The sequence below is a fragment of the Balaenoptera borealis genome, assembly GCF_965194805.1.
Source record: "Balaenoptera borealis genome assembly, chromosome: 15".
Taxonomy (NCBI): Eukaryota; Metazoa; Chordata; class Mammalia; order Artiodactyla; family Balaenopteridae; genus Balaenoptera; species Balaenoptera borealis.
The window spans coordinates 2,153,047-2,173,268 of record NC_138871.1 but is presented as its reverse complement, the minus strand read 5'-3'; the positions used below and the strand labels follow the sequence as shown (position 1 = coordinate 2,173,268).

Below are 20,222 nucleotides of genomic sequence, written 5' to 3'. Positions count from 1 at the left end.
GCTGGGGAGATCTGCTTCTCCTCTGTGGACTGACCACCCTTTTCCAGGCCTCCTCCCCCGCCAGGCACATTACTGCCTTGGAAACGTTTGTACCTAGCATTATTTAATGTAAAAACACCAGCAAAGCTGTGTTCTGAACGTCCATGTCTATTCGTGGCAGTTAATATTTGTAGTCTAGAGACTGTTGGAGGTCAGTATGCCCATCGCCGGGGAGAAATGCCCCCATTCATTGTCTGTCTTTTTTGCTTCTATGTGTTTGTCGTGGTCACCCAAAGCCTTGCTTTTGTTGGACAAAGAGAGACCTTGTTGTCTCGGCGTGAGTTTTCCATTGCCCCCTTGAACGGTGTCACAGAGAAGGGAGGTACCCCGACAAGAACCACCGTGGCGGTGTGACTTATTTCTCCATCGTCAGACCTGACGAGGCATCAGCGTCGAGAAGGAAGGTGGGAAAACTTTCCGCAGCCTCTCCTGCCGCCCGCTGGTCTCCGTTACAGAGAAGACTGGCGCTAAAGCATCCGTGGCTTCCTGTGTAAACTACCGTGACGGGTGTGCTGTTGGAATTATAGCGTGATCGTAGACTGATTATGCACCCAGCAGAAATTCTCTCTACTGCGTATTAGAAGGCGTGAAAACAACGTCAAAAACACCACCACACATGTTGACCTTCTAATAGCGGCTCATGACATCATCCACATTTGTAATTCTACTGCCATGGAAATCCACCCAGTTTCTAAAGCCGTGGTTAAGATTTCCCCGGCAGGCACCTGGTGTGAAACACAATAGCACCGGACTCCCCCTCAAAGTCCCTGTGTTCTCCTTGCGTGTCGGCATCTCTAACTGCAGGTAACCGTGACTCGGCAGAGCTCTCTCCTGCTTTCCTGTATCCCTGTGCTGTGCGGAGGTCGGTCGCCAATTTAATTTAATCACATGTAATAGTTTGTTACAGTAACCTCCAGAAAGCAGTACCTTTCCAGAAAAGGTCTCTCCGTTAGGAAAGGACTAGTGCTCTTCCTTTTCCCTTAATAATTTATAATTAAATAAAACAATATGAGCTCATATTTGTAGACGGGTAGCACGTTGATACACTAGGTCTCCTCTCACGTTCAACTTACGATCACGATTAGTCCAAGAGAACTTTTCCACAGATAACAAGGAGCCATCCTCAAGAACTGTTCCTGCCGGCAGAGCCCAGGCGATGTTTTGAAAGGCTCGGTGCGTTCCTGGGCTCCGGCCTGGCCTTGGTGTTTTACACAACCCGACTCATAAAACCATGCAGGTTAGGTGTTGGAAAGCATTGTGCTAAATCTTGTGAGATGGGGAAGCTGCTCCCAGGGAGGGATTTTACTGAAGAACGGTTTTTGTCACCACTTGACGACAGCAGCTGGAACCCGCCGAAGCCCCGAAGGTTACCTGTCTTCGCGATGGTTGCCTTGGGCCCAGGTGCTGACTTGGGCTACCCAGGAAGCTATGGTTCCATTTATAACCTGTCAGCATCCGCCCGTGGAGGGTTTGTTCCAAGGCACACACATCCTTCGCTGACCACCTCCTGCGGCACGTGGAACCAGAAGTGAGCTGCCCCCAGGGCTGCTGCTTTAGCCTTGGCCCCAGTGCGACCCTGCCTGAGGTCAGTTAGTCACCTGCCGGTGAGGAGCTCCGGGACCGGCCCCCCGCCTCTGCGACTCCAAGCCAGACCTGGGAGCAGAGAGCGGCTACCGGAGGCGACCAGCGCTCACTAACGAAAAGAGTCCTTGCGCTGTCTGGGTTGATGCTTGTGGTCGGGGAGGGGCGGTTCCTGGGGGTGAAGTTCCCAGGGTTCCTCGAGGCCTATCCGTGTACGGTTGACTGAGCATCTTCCCCGAGAGAAGGCCTGTGACAGAGACAGGTCACATGCCTTTAGCTTGAACTTGGGTTTTTTTCACCAAGTTGAATATCAGGGCTTACTGGGTGGGCGTTTGATGGGGCTGCGTCACAGAGTTAAGCAGCTAGGATGTTAGAGGGAATCCTAGTGATACTGGGTTCCCTGTTTTACAGATGAAAACCAGGACCTTACTAGCAAAACCGGAGTGGGGTCTGAGTGTGACAGTAATCGTGTATCGGTGTTAACGTCCCGGTTTTGTGTGGAGGAGGAAGGACGCCCTTGTGTGTGGAGACGCACGCCAGGTGTTGGGGTGATGGGACAGGACGCTGGCGGCTTACTCTCAGATAGTTCAGGGAAAATAACGTCCTTTGTGCTGTTCTTACAGCTTCTCTGTACATTGAACCAAACGGGCAGACATAGAGTGGTTTAGGGACTACCCCAGGCCTCGGTGCTGGATCATAGCAGGGGAGAGCTTGTACCTCGGGCTTCCTGCTCTATCCGGGGCATCTGCGGTGCCGCAGGGCCTTGCATTTGTCATCAGTCTTTCAGAGGTCAGAGGATCACCGAGGACCTGCCGAGATTGGACCTAACACACGAGGTTGCCACCCGGTGTGAATGTGCCAACCGATTCTTCCTCAGAACGGTTCCCCGGGACTTGGTTCAGAACTTCCCGTAATCATCCAGCAGGTTCCCTCCGTATCACTGGCAGGCAGGTGAGGGAACCCCGCTTCCTGCTGGACCGGCCCAGGCTGCTCTGTGCCAGTTCAATGTAGGCATTTTTGTTGCAACAGAGATGGGGCGAGAGATGGGCTCCAGCCTCCGTGCTGGTGAGGCTGTGGGGGGATTTTCTTTCCGGCACCGCAGGACTGTGGGTCTTTGCTGTGATCAGAAGCGTTCCCAGTAGGGCTGAAGCAGGGCAGGCCATCTGTCCCGATGAGCCATGGGTGATGGATGCTGTAGTCGCTGGTTGTCGCAGGCTGAGTTGGAGGCGTCCCTCCCTCGCTCCGTCCCTTGGAAGTCCTTCTAAGCCACCTGGTTCCCCGCTGAGCGACCTTTGGGAACAGTAACCAAAGGCTTTGAAACAGGGATGCAGACGTGCTGTCGAGATCAGCACCGTGTCACAGGGCGTGTGTGGATCAGACGGGGGAGGCCGGCTGCACGTTCTTTCGTCCGGCGGGCAGAGTTCAGCCCCTGACTCTGGAGCCTGTGATGTAACCGGAAGAGTAACACTGGCCCGGGTGCGCGGGGGTCATTAGGACAGTGGCGCTGCCCCTCCTGGCCCACCAGAAACGGCTGGATGGGGCCACTCGGGCCTGTCTTATCCTTGCGGAAGCAGCATACAGAGGAGGGTGAGGCTGGGGTCTTTTCAAATCCAGGCTCGGCACACGCCCACACGCCGGTTGAGCGATTCGGGGCGAGCCGTGGACGCCGCAGAGCCTCAGCTGCGGCGTCCGTAGGGCGGGATAAGGGACCGCTTGTCTCATCAGATGGTTGAGACTGAAATCCTTCACGTGAAGGATACTCGGGGCTGGTCCTCGGTGGAGGGAGAGGCAGAGGCTCGGAGCAGGGGGCGTGTGGGAGGACAGTAAGTGAGCCGGCGGCACTGAGGGCCCTGGGTGACCCGCACTGGGGAGGCCCCCGTCATTAGGCCTGATGCTTTTGAAAAGGGGAGCCCCAGCGGTTGCCCCGTGGTGGACGGAGGGGTGGCCGTCGGGGTGTATGGCAGGCATCTTGATCCTGGTCCTCGGGGTGGGAGTGGAGGTGCCAGTGTGTCAGCAGGAGGCTGGGGACGAGACCTCAGGGTGGCCCGGGGGATGTCACCGGCCCTGGGCTTCACAGGGAAGGCCCAGAACTCTGTGCCAACTGGGTGTGAAGCAGCAGGTGAGTCACAGGTGACTCAAGGGTTTCCAGCCTGAATGAACAACCAGCAGAAAGACCAGAGGGTTAGGGAAGTAGGAAGAGAACCTGGGCCATGATGACGAGACGCGTTGGAGTTGACGGCAGGCCCTTCGCTGGGAATGTTTCAGGCTTCAGGCCTGAGTCTCAACTTCAGGAGACAGAATTCAGATTTCTGCTGTCGCATACGGGCTGTGCTGACGGGAAGCTGAGTTTTTGACCAGTAGAAACAGTTCTGTCTCGGCCTGCAGGGGGGCCCTGGTGTTTGAGGCATTTCGCGAGGTTCCTCCACCAAGGTTCCGCTCCGCTGTGGTCTCGGGGGCTGGTCCCAGGCCTCCGTCTACTTTCTACAGCCGCCCCCAAGCCCTCCCCTGGCAGGAAGGCCCTGTGCCAGCCGTTGCCTGGGACCCGCGGCTTCCGTAACCACCATCCCTGTACTCCCGACACCCACGTCGCACCCGAAGCCAAAGGGAAAGCTTAATGCAGCAGAAAAATTCAACCCGAGACCCGGGACTGATGTCGGGTGCGTTTTCCAGCGTGTAGGCAGTAATAATGATTTCTGTGTGCCTCGTTGGTGCTGCCTACCTGTACACCTTTTTGTTTAATCTTCCCAGTAACCCTCAGAGGAATGTAATAACATCCTTATATTTCACGTGAAAAAAATGCGACTCGGAGGTTAAGGGATGTGTGTGCCCAAGAACACACAGTAAGCGATGGGTTGAAATTCAAAGCAGGTCTGCCCGACTCCTCAAGTTCTGCTATTGTTGGTCAGCCTCGGGGGTTGGGGATTCAGATTGCGGGGAGCCCTGGGGGGTGGGGGGAATGCTGCCTGCTTGGCATCGGTATTGGTGCATCCAGTCACTCCCTGGTCCCACCTGCAGGGCTGGGTAGGTTTTCTCCCACCCTTGCTGCAGCCCCTGGGACTCGAGGGGACCAGCTACTTCATGAGCATCGTTTTCTCCCGGCCCTGGGGGATTCACTTATCAATAACTGCCTGTTTCCTTCATACTGAGGGGAGCAGGAGCCATTAATTAAAATGATTCGGAAGCCAAATGTCCCAGGAACACACCTGCTTTTCCTTAAATCGATGCTTATCTTGGCAGCAGTTGTGTCGGCAGCAGGCATGTTCAGGGGGTCTGCGCGTGTGAGATTTCAGCCGTCTTTGCCATTCACAGGCTCTTTGTGTGACACGGGTTTCTGCACTCAGGTAGTCCTCAGAATTGTCATGTCTGAAATGCCTGTCTTTTATAAAACTATTCATTGAAGACTGGCATACTTATTAAAAAAAAATTGGAAAATAGAAAAAAACCATAAATCACCTGTGATCTTGTCACCCAGAAATAATCACTGTTGGCATTTGCATCTGTGTGCTAAGTATTTCTACACACGTAGCATCAAAATCAGGTTGCACAGGTGACTTCCTGGCGTCAATACCACTGTCACCAGGCAGTCAGTCCTGAAACGTCTACCCTCTCCACGGAAGCCTGATCGCGACACGTGCTGGAAGGGATCTTTGCCAAGTGAGTTTGGTCCATGCCTCCCAGTTCCTTAGTGGTCATGATGCTCTGTATAAACCCGAAGAGGAGAAGCTGATTCTTTATAGTGCATTTGTCTTAGAAGTAGTGTGGTTTTCTAGGTTGAATGTCCGTAAAGAATAAGAAAATTACCGTTAGTCTTTTTACATGTCACTTAAACATACTTCCTAAACTCAGTCACCTTCTAAGCAATCAGTACAAAAAGTACAAAGTACATTTTTCTCACTTAAAGTGCAGAGCCAGACCACGCCCCTTGAAAAGTTTGTACGTAACATGTGAAGAAGATTGACAGATCTCAATTTGATTTTAAAGGTCCAGCTTCTCTAAACTATCATCTCTTCCCCGTATTAAAGCAGGGACTCTGGGTTTTCAGAGCTGCATTTAACACTTGAGGTTGACCTTTTCGGTCTCTGTTGTATAATCTACCGTTGTACGAACCCGAATTACGTATTATGTGGCATAACTTAGAACGCTTTAGAATTCTGTCTTGCGAGATCGTTCACGGTACAAATGACCCGCCAAATGTAATGCCCACAGACTATGGAAATGTCTACAGCGATTGTGGTGCCAGCGCCCAAAATAAACTTGGATTTGTTTGCATATATCGTAAGTGTCCAAGTATTTAGAACAAGAAACGTAAAACAACTCACAACAGATTAGTGGGAGGATAATTAGAGACAAAATAGAGACAGATTGTTCAAAAGAATGCTAATGGGAGAAAAGCCAGGAGAGGGGATGGGGAAGGAGGAGGGGTCTACACTCGGGAGATGGAGGAGAAGCAGGTGTGCGGTAACACGGGGTCTTGAAGCCAGACACGCCGGCCCCCGGGCCCCTCGTGCCCTGAGGAAGGACAAGGACACCACGTAAAGCATTTCCCAGTTTCTTTCCCAGCGACTGGCACCCGGGTTGCTTCTTCTTAAAATTATCGTTTTTCTAAAGAACATCGATACCAGCCTTTCTTGACTCAGAGTTACTCAAGTGGGAGCCTTCGGTTTTAGAATAGAGAAAACGTGGACTACAGATGCTGAGAATTAAGTAAAATCTTCTCTCCGTGTTTCCAACTGCGCTTCCCCATATGGCCCGCACTCATTTTTAGATCTCATCCATATGTCTCAAACGTTCCTTTTCCCTGTTACACGCTCATGTCTGTCCCCGGGGGCCGGTGTGGGGCGCAGGGGGGTTTGTTCAGGACGGGTGCCGTGGTGCTGACTGCAGAGCCTCTGGGGCTCCTGGCAGGCCAACCAGGCCCCTCCTCCCCCGAGCACCCACCGCTGCTCTCTGTACGGGAGGGCCCCTGCTCACCTGACCCAGGTGAGGCGGGGCTCTACTTGTCGAGCATCAGTGACTTCGAGTGGGCAGAGTGTTTCTCTCCTCCTCGCTGAGCCCCTGCTCACATCATCTTTGTCCACAAGCCGCTGCCCTGATCAGCCCCCGCAGGCTGCCGTCCCTCTCTCTCAGCTCTTAACTTCCTTCCTCTGCTTCCAAACTCACGGATTCTGCGAGCATCCAGATTGTCCCCCGTGCTTCTCAGGGCTGGGAAGCCACCTGGAGGGCAGCTCTTGGTCAGTTTTCAGGCTGGGGGTCTGCCCGTGTTTCCTCCTGGAAGCCAGCCATCCTGGGGTGGCTGTTTGCAGGGAACCTCCATTGATTTTGTAGCTTTGGCTCTTTTCAGGGAGCAAAGCAGTTGCGTGTCTAACTTGGAAAATTTACAAGCGGGTGTTCATAGTGGAGCGTGAATTGGTAGTGAAATGGTTGGGGTCCTTAGGCACTGCTCTAAAGTGACCCGTCCTGTAATATTTAGCCCAACATGCTCAGCCAAACACTGGTGACAGGAGTTGGCTGTAGGATCCAAAAGGGCCACTTACGGTTCTTCGGTGGTTGTTTTTGTATAGCCTAGTATGTACGGTTAAGTTTAAAAAGTGAAGTTCACTCGACACTTTGGGCTCTCTGTGTAGAATTCTTGAATCCTGGAAGGGGCTCTGGAGATAACCTCGTCCACAGCTTTTCTATGAAAATCAGGCACGTTGAGTTACTTGTCCAGGGTAACAAGGTGCTTCACAGCAGAGCCAGGAGCAGGCCTTGGGCCCAGGCAGGGCGCTGCCACAAAAGCCATCTGGGAACGAGGGCCTGGAGGCCGAGCCCAGCTACATCAGGACCCCTTCCTGGAACCGGCGGGGGCCTGGCCTCTTAGTAACCGGCGTTCGCCTTGTCCAGAGCAGCGTGTGGTCGTGGAAGCCCTTCTGTCCAGCCTGGGAAGATGGGGTGCCTCTTCCACTTCCTAACTGAAGGCCAGCTTTGCACTGAGGGGGATCCTCTCCTGAGATGCTTCAGAGCGGCCCTCGTGTCTTAGCTGCTCCTGACCCAGAGAGCAGGACTGAGGTCAGGCTGTCCCGCAGGAGCGTTTTAGGGAGAAAACAGACACGTGCGCATCTCCGTGGAGAAAGCACCACCTGTTCTTTTCTCCAGCGGACCTTGGCCCTCAGCTAGAGAGGAAAACAATTTATGGAGCGATGAGAGCAGTAAACACCACGGCAACAGTCGCGCGGCTCCTGCTGTGTACGGGACGCTGCGTTCGGCCCCTTCCTCAGGCTTTGGACCCTCACAGCCGCCCCGCCAGTGCCACTGACGTCCTCGTGTTACGGATGCAGAAATGGGAGAAGAGAGTGCAGAACTGCCAAGGCCACAAGCCAGTGGGGCAGGAGCCGGGCCTGGAGCGGGGTCAGAACTGGGGTCCAGTTGTCTGCCAGCCACTCGCACCCACCAGTGTGTCGTCCCTTTACTCGCTGTCTCTCTTTTGTTACCATATTTCATTTTGCTGAGCAGGCGTGGGCTCAGAAAGTTGCGCTTGTGAGCTCCTGCCAGGGGCTGACACTGCGTGGTGCTTCAGAAGGTCACGTTGAATACCTGCGCGTCCACGGCCCACTCCCACCCCCGTTCTGCACGTTCAGAGATGCTTGTGCTGATGCAGCAGGTATGTGTGTTGAGAGGTACTGAATATGTATTTTTCATTACAATTTATAATTACGGTTTTTTAAAAAATTCTTTTCACTAGCATCCATGTTACCATTTGACATAAGCATTTGGTAGACCATCCTATGCTTCTAAACCAGTTTTCTTCAGGCTTACACATACAGTCATGTTATTTGCCTGCCTGCTCACAAGGGAATGGGCTCTCTTAGGGGCAGGGATGGGAATTCCGGCTCTGGGCCCTGGACCCGTGGACCCGTGCGATGGTAGCCTTTGCCCCCGACGCCTCTCCGTCTTGCGCTGGCTGCTGGCACTTCTGCCCACTGGAAAGGGGACCATCTGGGCACGTGGATGGTGAATGGCTCCTTTGTCCCTCGGTCAGCTGGCGGCCCGACGCGGGCCGTGTGGATCTGCCACAGGGGTGGCGGCTCCCATCCATCTGAGGAAGGCTCCTTCCTCCCCCTGCCCCGTCCTGGACCACCCCTCCCTGAACTTGGGGGTTCCGTACTGCACATAAGGGCACGTTTCATCGTAGGGTGAGGGGTACACACCTAAGGTGCACATGCCTAGGAATAAAGAAGTAAACCCCCTGGGTTCATGGCAGTTTCGGGGGGGGGACCATGGAGCCCCCGGTGTTTCCCACAGGCCGTACAGCAGGCTGATTCCGCTTTAGGAAAGGACAGTGGTTTTCATCTTCAAAAGCTCGATTTAAGCTGCTAGCGGGAGAAAGGCTCCTGGCCCGACTTTATCCTCAGCCCTTCACCTCCCTGGGGTCTGGCACATCCCGCCCGTCAGGAGAAAGCATTCCCCGCACTTGCTGTCAGGACCTTACACGGCAAGTGTCTGCTTTGCTGGCACTGATGTGGCCCTGGCAGCGGCAGCCGCAGGGCTGCGGTTTCATGCGGGTGAAATCGGTCCCCGGGGACCAGCGGGACAGTACCGAGTGTCTCAGACCTGGGCACGAGAGCCATCACCCGGCTGCTCCAGGTGGCGCCGGCCCCTCCTGCCACTCACTCAGAGGCGTGACCAAGGTGTGACCCGCTGGGCGTGCAAGCCCAGGGAGGACGACGAAGCTGGACGCCTAGGGCTGCATTTGGTCCTCCGTCTTGGACGCGGCTGGGAAGTGGGGTGTCCTCCTCTTCGAGTGGACCCGGTCCCTGTCAGTGAGGCAGGCGCGGTGCCACGTGCAGTATCTTCCAGCAGTGACGCGGGGACGAGGGTGAGATGGGCCAGCTCTGCGCCCTGCCCGCCACAGTCATGCTGCCTCCGCCGGACGCGTCTGCTCCTCCCTCCCCTCCCGTCCCCTCCCTGGGCCCCTGCCCGGATCCGCCCCCCGCTCTCCACATGTTCTTCACCCTCCCCAGGCTCGCACGTCCAGCAGGCAGCAGCGGTTGTGCCTCTGAGTGACGGGAGGGGCAGGTGCCACCTGGGGCAGCCACGCCCCAGTCTGCTTGGCCTGAGCGCCGGCTGGGTGTGAGATGTTCTGCACTGACCAGCCCGTCGCTCTCCGGGCTGCCCGGGGTGGGGGGTCCTCCGAGACCCACCTCGGATGGGGCCGGTGGCCCTGGGTCCCCGTGCAGAGCAGAGCAGAAGTCGAAGTCGGGGGGCTTCGGTCAGTTAAGCCTAACATCCATGCCTCCCAGAGTCACAGACCTCGAGTGCGGGCTCTTGGGGTAAATATTCAACCCCAGGCTACCCTGGGATTAGGAAGCACGGCCTGTGTCTGCTCACCCCCGCGCACAAGCCTGGGGGCTCCCCAACTTTCGCTCTGTTTTCTGCGGCGTACTCACCCAAGCATACCTCTTTTCTGAGTGGCGTATTTCAGGAGGTGAGGTGGGAGCAGAGGAGCGAGAGTGGGGGAGGGTCATTTTATTTTTTCCAGAGCCCTTAATCGAAGTGACAGAGATCAACTCAAAAGCAGCTAAAGAAAACAAACAAGCAACAGGGAGAAGAGGACAATTTAAAGAGGGATTAGCTCACATCACTGGGAAGTGTGGTTGGATTCCCGGGCTCAGTTCACGTCATCCAGGTGCTGTCTCTGTGTCTCTGGGCCTCTCGTTCACACAGGCGCCTGCGGGTGTGACTGACTCCGAGAGCCGGTTCCCCCCGCCCCAGACTGCAGGGGGAGCTCTGCTCCGAGTCCTGGGGATGGGCCCTGCTGAGACCACGAGAAGAGAGGAACTCTGTTGAAGAGGGATGGCGTAGAGGGTGTGGAACAGATTAAAGCAAGAGAGAACTACTGCATTGATCCTAAACGGTGGCCCTTCAAAAAATCCTTAAGATTAGTAAATGTGAGGTTTTTTCAAAGCATAGTTTACCTTTAAATCCAACTCAGCTGTTTACCACTTAAAATGACGCTGTCTGCTCAGAATCAAATGCCTATTCCTGATGGTGCACGCGTATTTTTTTTTAATTTATTTATTTTATTTATTTTTGGCTGCGTTGAGTCTTTGTTGCTGTGTGTGGGCTTTCTCTAGTTGCGGTGAGCGGGGGCTACTCTTCGTTGCGGTGCACGGGCTTCACATTGCGGTGGCTTCTCTTGTTGTGGAGCACGGGCTCTAGGCATGCGGGCTTCAGTAGTTGTGGCACACGGGCTCAGTAGTTGTGGCTCACGGGCTCAGTAGTTGTGGCACGCGGTCTCAGTAGTTGTAGCACATGGGCTCAGTAGTTGTGGCTCACGGGCTCTAGGGCGCAGGCTCAGTAGTTGTGGTGCACGGGCTTAGTTGCTCCGCGGCATGTGGGATCTTCCCAGACCAGGGCTCGAACCCGTGTCCCCTGCATTGGCAGGCGAATGCTTAACCACTGCGCCCCAGGGAAGCCCGGCACACGTTATATTTTATACGGTTGTTAAATGCAGATAAAGTGTGTTGCACAGCGCGTGGCTGGTCTTCCATGTGGTGACTGTGGACGTGGCCCCATTGAGGAGCTCGGCTGCCACCTCCCTCGGCCGACTGTCCGGGGGCAGCTGCGGAGGGGCTCCTGCCTGGGACCCCAGGGTGGGGGCACAGCTCACTAGAGCCGCTGGGGGCGGGGAGAGTAGGCTCGGTGCCCCTCCCAAGCCGCCTGCTCCCGCAGCCGGAACCAGAACACAGCTGAGCAAGCCCGTCTCTGAGATTTCCTCTCCATCTTAAATAGCACAACCTTATGATCGTAGATTCAAGGAGACTGAGGTGGTCTCAGAGCCTGGTCTTCATGGAGGACATTAGAATCCTGAGCACCCCTGAGCACCTGCCACGTCAGACAGCATCTTGCTTTTTCTTTTTTTTCAACAGTGATTTCCATTCCTTCTTTGTTCTTGCCTCGTGGAAGGTATGGCAGTTTATACATTATTGAACGGGTTTAGAGAAAGTCATAACTTTGCGGGAAAAAAGCTGCTTCACATCACCGAATGCAACGTGCTGGCAGTAGGAAAGGTTTCCTGGTGGCCGCGTTCTCCGTATCCTCATCCACGATGTGATGGGCCCAGTGCGGGCCGCATCAACACCTGCAGCAAGACGTCCAAACACCACATTCTGTACAGTGGAGGACTTTACGATGAACTTGGGAACTAAAAGACAAGCACAGCATTTGAATTCGTCCTAGATCTTGTGAACACGTGCTAGTGCTCCCCGGGCCTCGGTCCGTCCGTCGTGGCCTGGCCGGAGCCGCCTGGGTGTCCCGCACCACATGGTCGGTACCCGAGGCCCGGGTGTGGTGAGGAGTGTGGCCAGCTGCTCTGGGAGGTGCTTCCGTCTGCGGCCCAGGCTGCCCCGGAATCCACGCTCTGGCCCTGGGGAGCAGGCCTTGGAAAGGGCCGGGAAGCACGTTCTCCCAAACGTGATCCAGAGCGGGGGCGAGCGGAAGCCCCCGTTAGCGAGGGCATCTGGTGGGCCAGGTCCTGGTTAGTTACTGTTCGGTAGGTGAAGATGGGCTGGGACTTGGCAGGAGGGGTGTGAGGCTCTTGCCTCTCCTGTCGGGAAAAATGTGAAATCATAGAAGGAAATTAATCACATTATCCTTGTTAAAATCAAAACACACGCTGGAGTCAGGTTGCGTTTTTGCTACAACTGGAAGAAGGAGGTGGTCTGACTTGAATGAACGAAGAAAAAAAAAAGCAGAAGATGTGGGGAAATACACAGGCAGGGAAAGTGGGGAGCAGGGGAGTTCCCACACTGCCTCCTTCCCTAAAAGATAACGGATTTGCCTTTGAATTAGCACCTGGACGCCAAGGCCGTCCAGAGCTTGGGGCTCACACACGGGTCTCTGTCCCCTCCGACCTGGCATCTCGTAGCTGGCACGCGGCGGCAGTCACGTGGCCTCGGGTGAGGTCCAGGCAGGGGGAGATGACAGGGTCCTGAACCTCCAGAGCCGGCTCGTTTGACGTCCTTGTGATCCCGGCCGCCTGACTCTCCGGAGCCCTTCACCTGGTTGTCCTCATTCAGAAAGGCCGCCCTGGCTGCTGGTGGGTGGGTCCCCTTCCCTCTGACGCCTTCCTGCTCCCTCCTGCTGCTTTCCGGGGCTCCCAGCCCTTCGGCCCCGTCCACCCGGGCTCTGGCCTCGGGCAGAATCAGGGTCAGGGAAGAACTGGGGAAGAAGAGGAAACGGGGAGAGCCTTTGTCAGCAACCCAGGTGACTTTGTTCTATTTACACATTTCCACCCGGCGCCCCCTCCAGCCTGCCCCAGCTGCCCCAAAACTTGTCCTGGGGCCCTGGCCTGTTGCTCCTGATGCATTTCTTATCCCAAACCTTCTTTCCCTAACCTCAGCCCCACTTCCACCCGGACACACAGGGCCCATTTCATTCCCTAGAATCAAAGGAAGGGTTCATCACAGTTTGGGAGGGTGCGTGAGGGGATCTTGAAACCCCATTTCAGAGCCCTGAATGCATTTGCCCATGGAAATCATGACACAAGTAATGAGCATCTGCCATCACGCTTCACACTAGCCTCTAATGGAACTGTGCTTCTTGATGATTCTGGATTAAATAGGCTTTCGTTGGATCACGGTCTGTCTGTGCCACTCCGCTGGCTGCGTGTGTTGGGCCAGTTCCCTGGTCTCTTTCTGCCTCGGTTTCCCCATCTGCAGAAATGGGGGGAGCCTGGTCTGTCACAGGACCGTTGTGAGGTTCACATCATGTAGATGTCAGTGAGGTCGGGCTCCTCCCTACCCGCCCCTGACACACATCTGCCTCTTGCATTTCACTGCGCCGGCCGCCATGTATCTCTGCTCCCATAAGATAATGTTTCCCAGGTGCCAAACGCCTGATGGGCAGAGTTTCTGTTTGGGTGGTCGTTTGGCACGTAGGGCCACGGCCAAGAGTGTTCAGAGAGGACTTAGACCCTCTCCTGGTAAAACATCTGAGAAAAAAGAAATTCAACACCCAGCTCAACACCAGTTAGTAAGAGTAATAATTGTCATTCATAAAGCACGTTCGGTCCTTTATATGTGTAATCTGAATTTAGGTACCTGTTTTAGGCTGATTTGTCCACCCTCAAAATTCATATGTTGATGTCCCATCCCCCAGAATCTCAAAGTGTGACTGTATTTGTATAGGGCCTTTAAACAGGTAATTAAGTTTAAATGAGGTTTCTGAGGGTGGCCCTAATTCAGCATGACTGGTGTCCTGTAAGGAGAGGAAATTAGGACACAGAATGCACACGCAGTGAGAAGGCAGCCGTCTGTAAGCCAGGGAGAGAGGCCTCCGAAGGAACCAGCCCTGCTGACCCTTCATCTGTGACTTCCAGCCCCCAGAACCATGAGAAAACACGTTTCTGTTGTCGAAGCCCCCCAGTCTGTTATGGCCCCCCCTTGCAGACTGATCCAGTGCCATCGTTGTCCACATTTTAGGGTAAGAAAACTAAGACCCAGAGAGACTAAGTAACTTGCCCAAGAGCACACAGCTAATTAGTGACTGACTCGGGATTCCTGCTGGGGCTGTGCTCTCAGTCACTCTGCTGTGCTGCCCCCAAGACCCCAGCCCAGAGTTGTTGCCTCAAAGACTGTTTAGGTCATATTAGAGCAAAACAGGTTAATTTTCCAGGGGTGTTTGTATGTAGAAAGTTCCAGTCTTGATAGAGACATATAAGCTTCTCTTATGGGCAGGGAGTGTGCCTGTCTTATCTCACTCTCCCCAGAGTCTAGGAAGGTTCCTGGAAGGAGCTCAAGGCTGAAGTAATTAAATTGTTTTGTGTTTGAAAAAAAGCAGACAAAGTAGTATGTTCGTAAGTCAGCGGTATGACTGACTTACGTGTCTTCCACCACGTATTACGAGGCGTAAGGTCTGCTGTTGTCTTTTCTGTTGATCTGGACACCTTTCCGCCTTTTTTAAATATATATTTTAATTTTATTGGATTATATAGTTGACTTACAATGTTGTGTTAGTTTCAGGTGTACAGCAAAGTGATTCAGTTATACATATACGTATGTTTCATTCTTAGATTCTTTTCTCATATAGGCTATCCCAGAATATTGGGTAGAATTCCCTGTGCTATACAGTAGGTCCCTGTTGGTTATCTATCATATATATAGTAGTGTGCGATGACACCTTTACGTCTTCATGAATATTCTAAAAGCTGCTCTTCCCTGGCTCTTCAAGTAGGCTTCCTTGCTCACAAATTTGGAAAGGTCTCCTAGAGAGTTATTTTTAAATGTTATTTCTTGAAATCTTTGTTACCCATAAAAATTGCACTCTGCCTGGCCATTCCTGCTCGGCGTGCCGACTGCCCCGGGAGGTTTGAAGGCCTTCGTGCCCAAGACTTCTGGATGGAAGTTTACTTCCATGAACTGTCCTGTGTGCCTTCTGGATTAGGACGCCATTGAATCATCACAATGCCGTGTCATTGCAGAGTTGAACTCACCTAGCTTTGAGATCAAAGGTTGAGAGGTTCTCATGGTTTCAGGCGTAAAGCAAATTAACTCTTACGTGGAAATCTAAGTGTTTAACTTGGTCCAGTGTCCCGGCTTACTCGTTATTTCCCGTGCACTTGAGTAAGACGCTGAAGAACAAAAAGAAACGGCAGAAGCCATTAGCTTAAAGAATTGGTGTCTCGGAGCTTCCCTGGTGGCGCAGTGGTTAAGAATCCGCCTGCCAGTGCAGGGGAGATGGGTTCGGGCCCTGGTCTGGGAAGATTCCACATGCTGCGGAGCAACTAAGCCCGTGTGCCACAACTACTGAGCCTGCGCCTTAGAGCCCGCGAGCCACAACTACTGAGCCCACATGTCACAACTACTGAGCCCACATGCTACAACTACTGAAGCCCAGGCACTCTAGGGCCTGTGCTCCACAACAAGAGAAGCCACGACAATGAGAAGCCCACGTGCCGCAACGAAGAGTAGCCCCTGCTCGCCGCAACTAGAGAAAGCCCGCACACAGCAACGAAGACTCAACACAGCCAAAAATAAACAAATAAAATAAATATATTTTTTAAAAAAAGAAAAAGGGTGTCTCCACTTGAAGACCCAAGTGAATGAATGCTTATCACGGGAGTGCTGTCACCTCACACTCCTTGCTCTGCTGGTGGCACTGAGCAGAGCACGTGTCCCGGGGCAGAGAACGCAGCCTGAGGCGGGTCTGCCCTGGAAGCCAGCGCCCAACTCTCCGTGGTCGGACACGATCATTATGCCTCCTTTTATTCCTCTGACCTCCCCACGTGGCAGGGGAGTAGAAGCAAAGGTAATTCTCAGGACCAAGCTGTCTGTACTGCAGGGAATTAAGGGAGAAGGAGGTACAAGCTACCCATAAAAGCGCTTTGGTGTCCTTTCAGGAAGAAACAAACACTTGCCAGTGGCCACAGTTTCCATGCCACGAAAACCTCCACACTGACTTAGCTGGCAGACATGGCGGGTGAGCGGCACGGCGGGCCCCTGGTCCAGGGGCACGTCCCCATCTCTGGGGCCGACGTGCCTTCCTCCCCTCGGCTCGCTTTCTACAAGGTCCCGGAATTCTGTGCATTTTAACCAGGTTAAAGCATTTTTACCTTAGGGCTTTTCCAGCTGTGTTCCTCAGGCACAGGAAGGGATAATTTTCACATTATAGCTCAGCACTGACTCACATATGTGACTGAAGCAGCAATTCTATGTTTGATGCACTCTGAGATTTTCTATTTTGTTCCCTTTTAAAAAGAAGACAGCACCTACATACAGGCTGGTCACAACCCCGTTAAACCGATTTTCTGATCCATTAGTGGTTTTTCAATCAGAATGTGAAAAATTCTGCCTTAGATTTAATGTATCGGCTATTTTTTTTTCTTCTAATTCACTCATCACAACTTGTGAGAAGTCTCTGCAGTGTTGAAAGAAAAGAACAGGAGGAAGGAGGGGTATGGGTCTCTGCCCAGTGGGGCCGCTCCACTGCCAGGTGGCCCTGGGAGGGCACTGAGTGTCCTCGGAATGGAGGAGAGGGTGCTGGCCTGAGCACAGGCCAGCCCTGAGGGGTGCTGAGAGCTGGGGCGGCTCTGCAAGCTCATTTTGTCCAACTTCCCATCCAAAACGCATAAGACGTTTTCTGTCCTGATGCCTTGTTTTTTTTGTTGTTTTTGTTTTGTCTTTTGTAGTAGTGGCACGGGGATGCTCTCTAATCATTTTCAGGCTTTACACTGTTTTATCCTCTTGGTTTGCTGGTGCTCTAGCAGTTTTTTGAGGAAAGCAGAGAGATCAGTTTTGGTAATTCCCAGCTTTCAGGCATTTAGCCACTGTCACCTTCTCTGCTGGTGACTGGCTGGTCACCAGCCACGGGACCCAGTCCGTCCTATATCAGGTGCAGCTGCTGCCCCTTGGACCAGGCCCCGCCCTGAGCCCTTGCCGGGTCGCCGCACGCTGAGCCCCGTGCCTGCGTGGAGCCCATGCCGGGTCCCCGCGTGCTGAGCCCCGTCCGCGCACTGAGCTTTGCCGTGTCTCCGCAGGCCTCGGCAGGACCCGCAGGAAGACAAGCGCACGCGATGCATCGCCCACACCCAGCATGGACGCGGAGTTCCCCGCCAACGGGGGCGGCGCCGACCGCATCTACGACCTCAGCATCCCGGCCGTGGTCAAGTTCGCGTACGCGGCCGAGCGCGAGGACGAGCTGTCGCTGGTGAAGGGCTCGCGCGTCACCGTCATGGAGAAGTGCAGCGACGGCTGGTGGCGGGGCAGCTACAACGGGCAGGTGGGCTGGTTCCCGTCCAACTACGTGCTGGAGGAGCTGGACGAGGCGGCCGCCGACGCGCCCGGGGGCCCGAGCCTGCGGCCCAGCGCCGCGCTCAGCAACGGCCAGGGCGCGCGGGTCCTGCACGTGGTGCAGACGCTGTATCCCTTCAGCTCGGTCACCGAGGAGGAGCTCAACTTCGACAAGGGCGAGACCATGGAGGTGATCGAGAAGCCCGAGAACGACCCCGAGTGGTGGCGCTGCCGCAACGCGCGCGGCCAGGTCGGCCTGGTGCCCAAGAACTACGTGGTGGTGCTGAGCGAGGGCCCGGCCCCACACGCCGGCTCTGGCCCCGCGGGGCCTGCGCGCGCCGGCCGGTTCGCGGGCCGCGAGTGGTACTACGGCAACGTGACGCGCCACCAGGCCGAGTGTGCGCTCAACGCGCGGGGCGTGCAGGGCGACTTCCTCGTCCGCGACAGCGAGTCCTCGGTGAGTGCGGGGTTGGGGGGGCAGAGGGGTGTGCCCGTGTGTGTGCACGCGTGTGCGCGTCTGTGTGTGTGATGTGTACACGTGTGCGTGTGTGCACGGGGCGCGCAGGGCGGCTTGCTCATCAGGGACAGAGTCCTCGGGGAGTGGAACGCTCGAAGGAAGCGGAGAGTATGTATGTGTGTGCGTGCGTGTGCCATTCCCTTCTCAGGTGTGTGAATGGCCTCAAACAGCGAGGGTATGTGGGGCTCATGTTAAGAGGGATGAACACACTCGGTCTGTGTCCTGAGACGCCCCGCTCTGCCTTGGGCTGAAATCCGCCTGGACTGCCCGGCCTTAGCTGCACCTCTTCTCCGGGAGGTGCCTTCTTGCAGATGGCACGGTAAGTACAGTGTGTTGTTAGGCTTCTGAAGGTTTGCTGCCTCTTGACTCAGATCACCCCTGTTCTGTCGTGCAGACTCAAATGTCATTTTCTCCCCTGGTTTCTCCCAGTTAATGACGCCGTCTCAGCCCTGGTGGTTGACCTTGTTTCCTCTCTGGGTCTGAGACACATCAGATGTTCTCAGCAAGGCGGGCACCCGGTTTCTGACACCGCCTTTTGTTGGTTGGTCGGTTTTGCTTTTTAAGCCGTGTAATCCTCAGTACATCTCTGCCTCAGGCACCACTGAGTTTATTTCTGAAAAGCTTTTAAAGCACTTAGGAAGAGAACGGAAAGGGAAAAGACAGTTGTTGAGAGAGAGGAGTTTGTGTGTATGACCAGAGTCGGCGGCATGAGGCCTCTCGACTTGGAGCAGATTGGTTTCCAGCACAAATTCGGAGGTCTGTGTTTCAGGTGTGTGGCCGAGCCCGTCTTGGGGAACTGGGCTGTGTCACAGGAATTAGCCTTTTTGTGTTTTCATTGTGGAGGTACTACTAAACCGGTTTTGTCGATCCCTACAAATACACCTTCCAGAGTGAGTCCCCCCAGAAGGAGAGTTTTGAAGATAGAGTCCAGTGTAATTACTTTGTATTGGTTCCTGCAGACTTCAGTTTAATTTTAATTTTTTTTATTTTTTATTTTTTTGGCTGCATTGGGTCTTCGTTGCTGCGCACAGGCTTTCTCTAGTTGCGGCGAGTGGGGGCTACTCTTCGTTGCAGTGCATGGGCTTCTCATTGTGGTGGCTTCTCTTGTTGCGGAGCACGGGCTCTAGGCGTGCAGGCTTCAGTAGTTGTGGCACGCAGGCTCAGTAGTTGTGGCACACGGGCTTAGTTGCTCCACGGCATGTGGGATCTTCCTGGATCAGGGAACGAACCTGTGTCCCTTGCATTAGCAGGCGGATTCTTAACCACTGTGCCACCAGGTAAGTCCCAGTTTAATTTTTTAAACACAACCTGTAAGACTAGTAAGCTCGTGCTATGTACTGTAATTGTTGTCTTCTGAAAAGGTTGATACCACAATAAGTAAGTGCATAGTCAAGGTTCCCTGTTGACTGATCTGGGAGGAGTTCGGGGCCCCAGAAGTGATTTTCCCCTTAAGAGAGGGGGGCAGATGTGATGGTGGTGGAAACTGGCCCCCCTGATGGTGGCAGCAGGTCGTGGAGACGGCGGCGCCTGCCCTGTGCTTGGGCAAGCGCACAGGGCCTGAATGTTAACTGCATCTGAAGTCTGAATGCTGAGCTTTTCTTTTCTTTCTTTTTTTAAAAAATTTTTAATGAAGTATAGTTGATTTACAATGTTGTGTTAGTTTCAGGTCTACAGCAAAGTGAATCAGCTATACATATACATATATTCCCTCTGTTTTAGAGTCTTTTCCCATATAGGCCATTACAGAGTATTGAGTAGAGTTCCCTGTGCTATACAGTAGGTCCTTATTCGTTATCTATTTTATACATAGTAGTGTGTGTATGTCAATCCCATTCTCTCAGTTTAGCCCTCCCCCCTTTATCCCCTGGTAACCATAAGTTTGTTTTCTATATCCGTGACTCTACTTCTCTTTTGTAAATAAGTTCATTTGTACCTTTCTTTTAGATTCCACATATAAGCGATACCATAAAGACAAATATCATATGATATCCCTGAGCTTTTCTTATCCAGAGTTGGTGGTTTCTGGCAGGACATCACGTTAAGTTGTTCTAACGTGAGGTCAGCTCCGTGCACAGATCAGGGCGGAGGCTTCAGAGATCGGGTCCGGAGCACTTCCAGCCCTCCTGAGAGAAACTCAGAGGAAGCACCGGTAACCCGATCACAGTAGGAGGTGATCAAGGGACAGGTATGATCCAGAGTCGAGGAGTATCGTCTTGATTTAGGAATGTTGGGTTTGAAGAGACATCTTAGAAGGGAGAGGGGCGAAAGCGGCCCCCCAGTGTGGAGACAGCGCCCCATGTCCTTCTTTCCGGGTCTGG

At 53.9% G+C, this 20,222-nt stretch overlaps 1 protein-coding gene across 5 annotated transcripts in view; it reads left to right on the top strand.

Moving 5' to 3' along the window:
* Positions 1-20,222, top strand: part of NCK2 (NCK adaptor protein 2) — a 139,407-nt gene that overhangs the window by 99,121 nt on the left and 20,064 nt on the right. For all 5 annotated transcript variants that reach the window (XM_082357469.1, XM_082357468.1, XM_082357465.1 and 2 more), the window contains one exon: positions 17,135-17,844. In XM_082357469.1, coding sequence (XP_082213595.1) covers positions 17,135-17,844 — 710 coding nt within the window. The remainder of the gene's footprint in view (positions 1-17,134; positions 17,845-20,222) is intronic.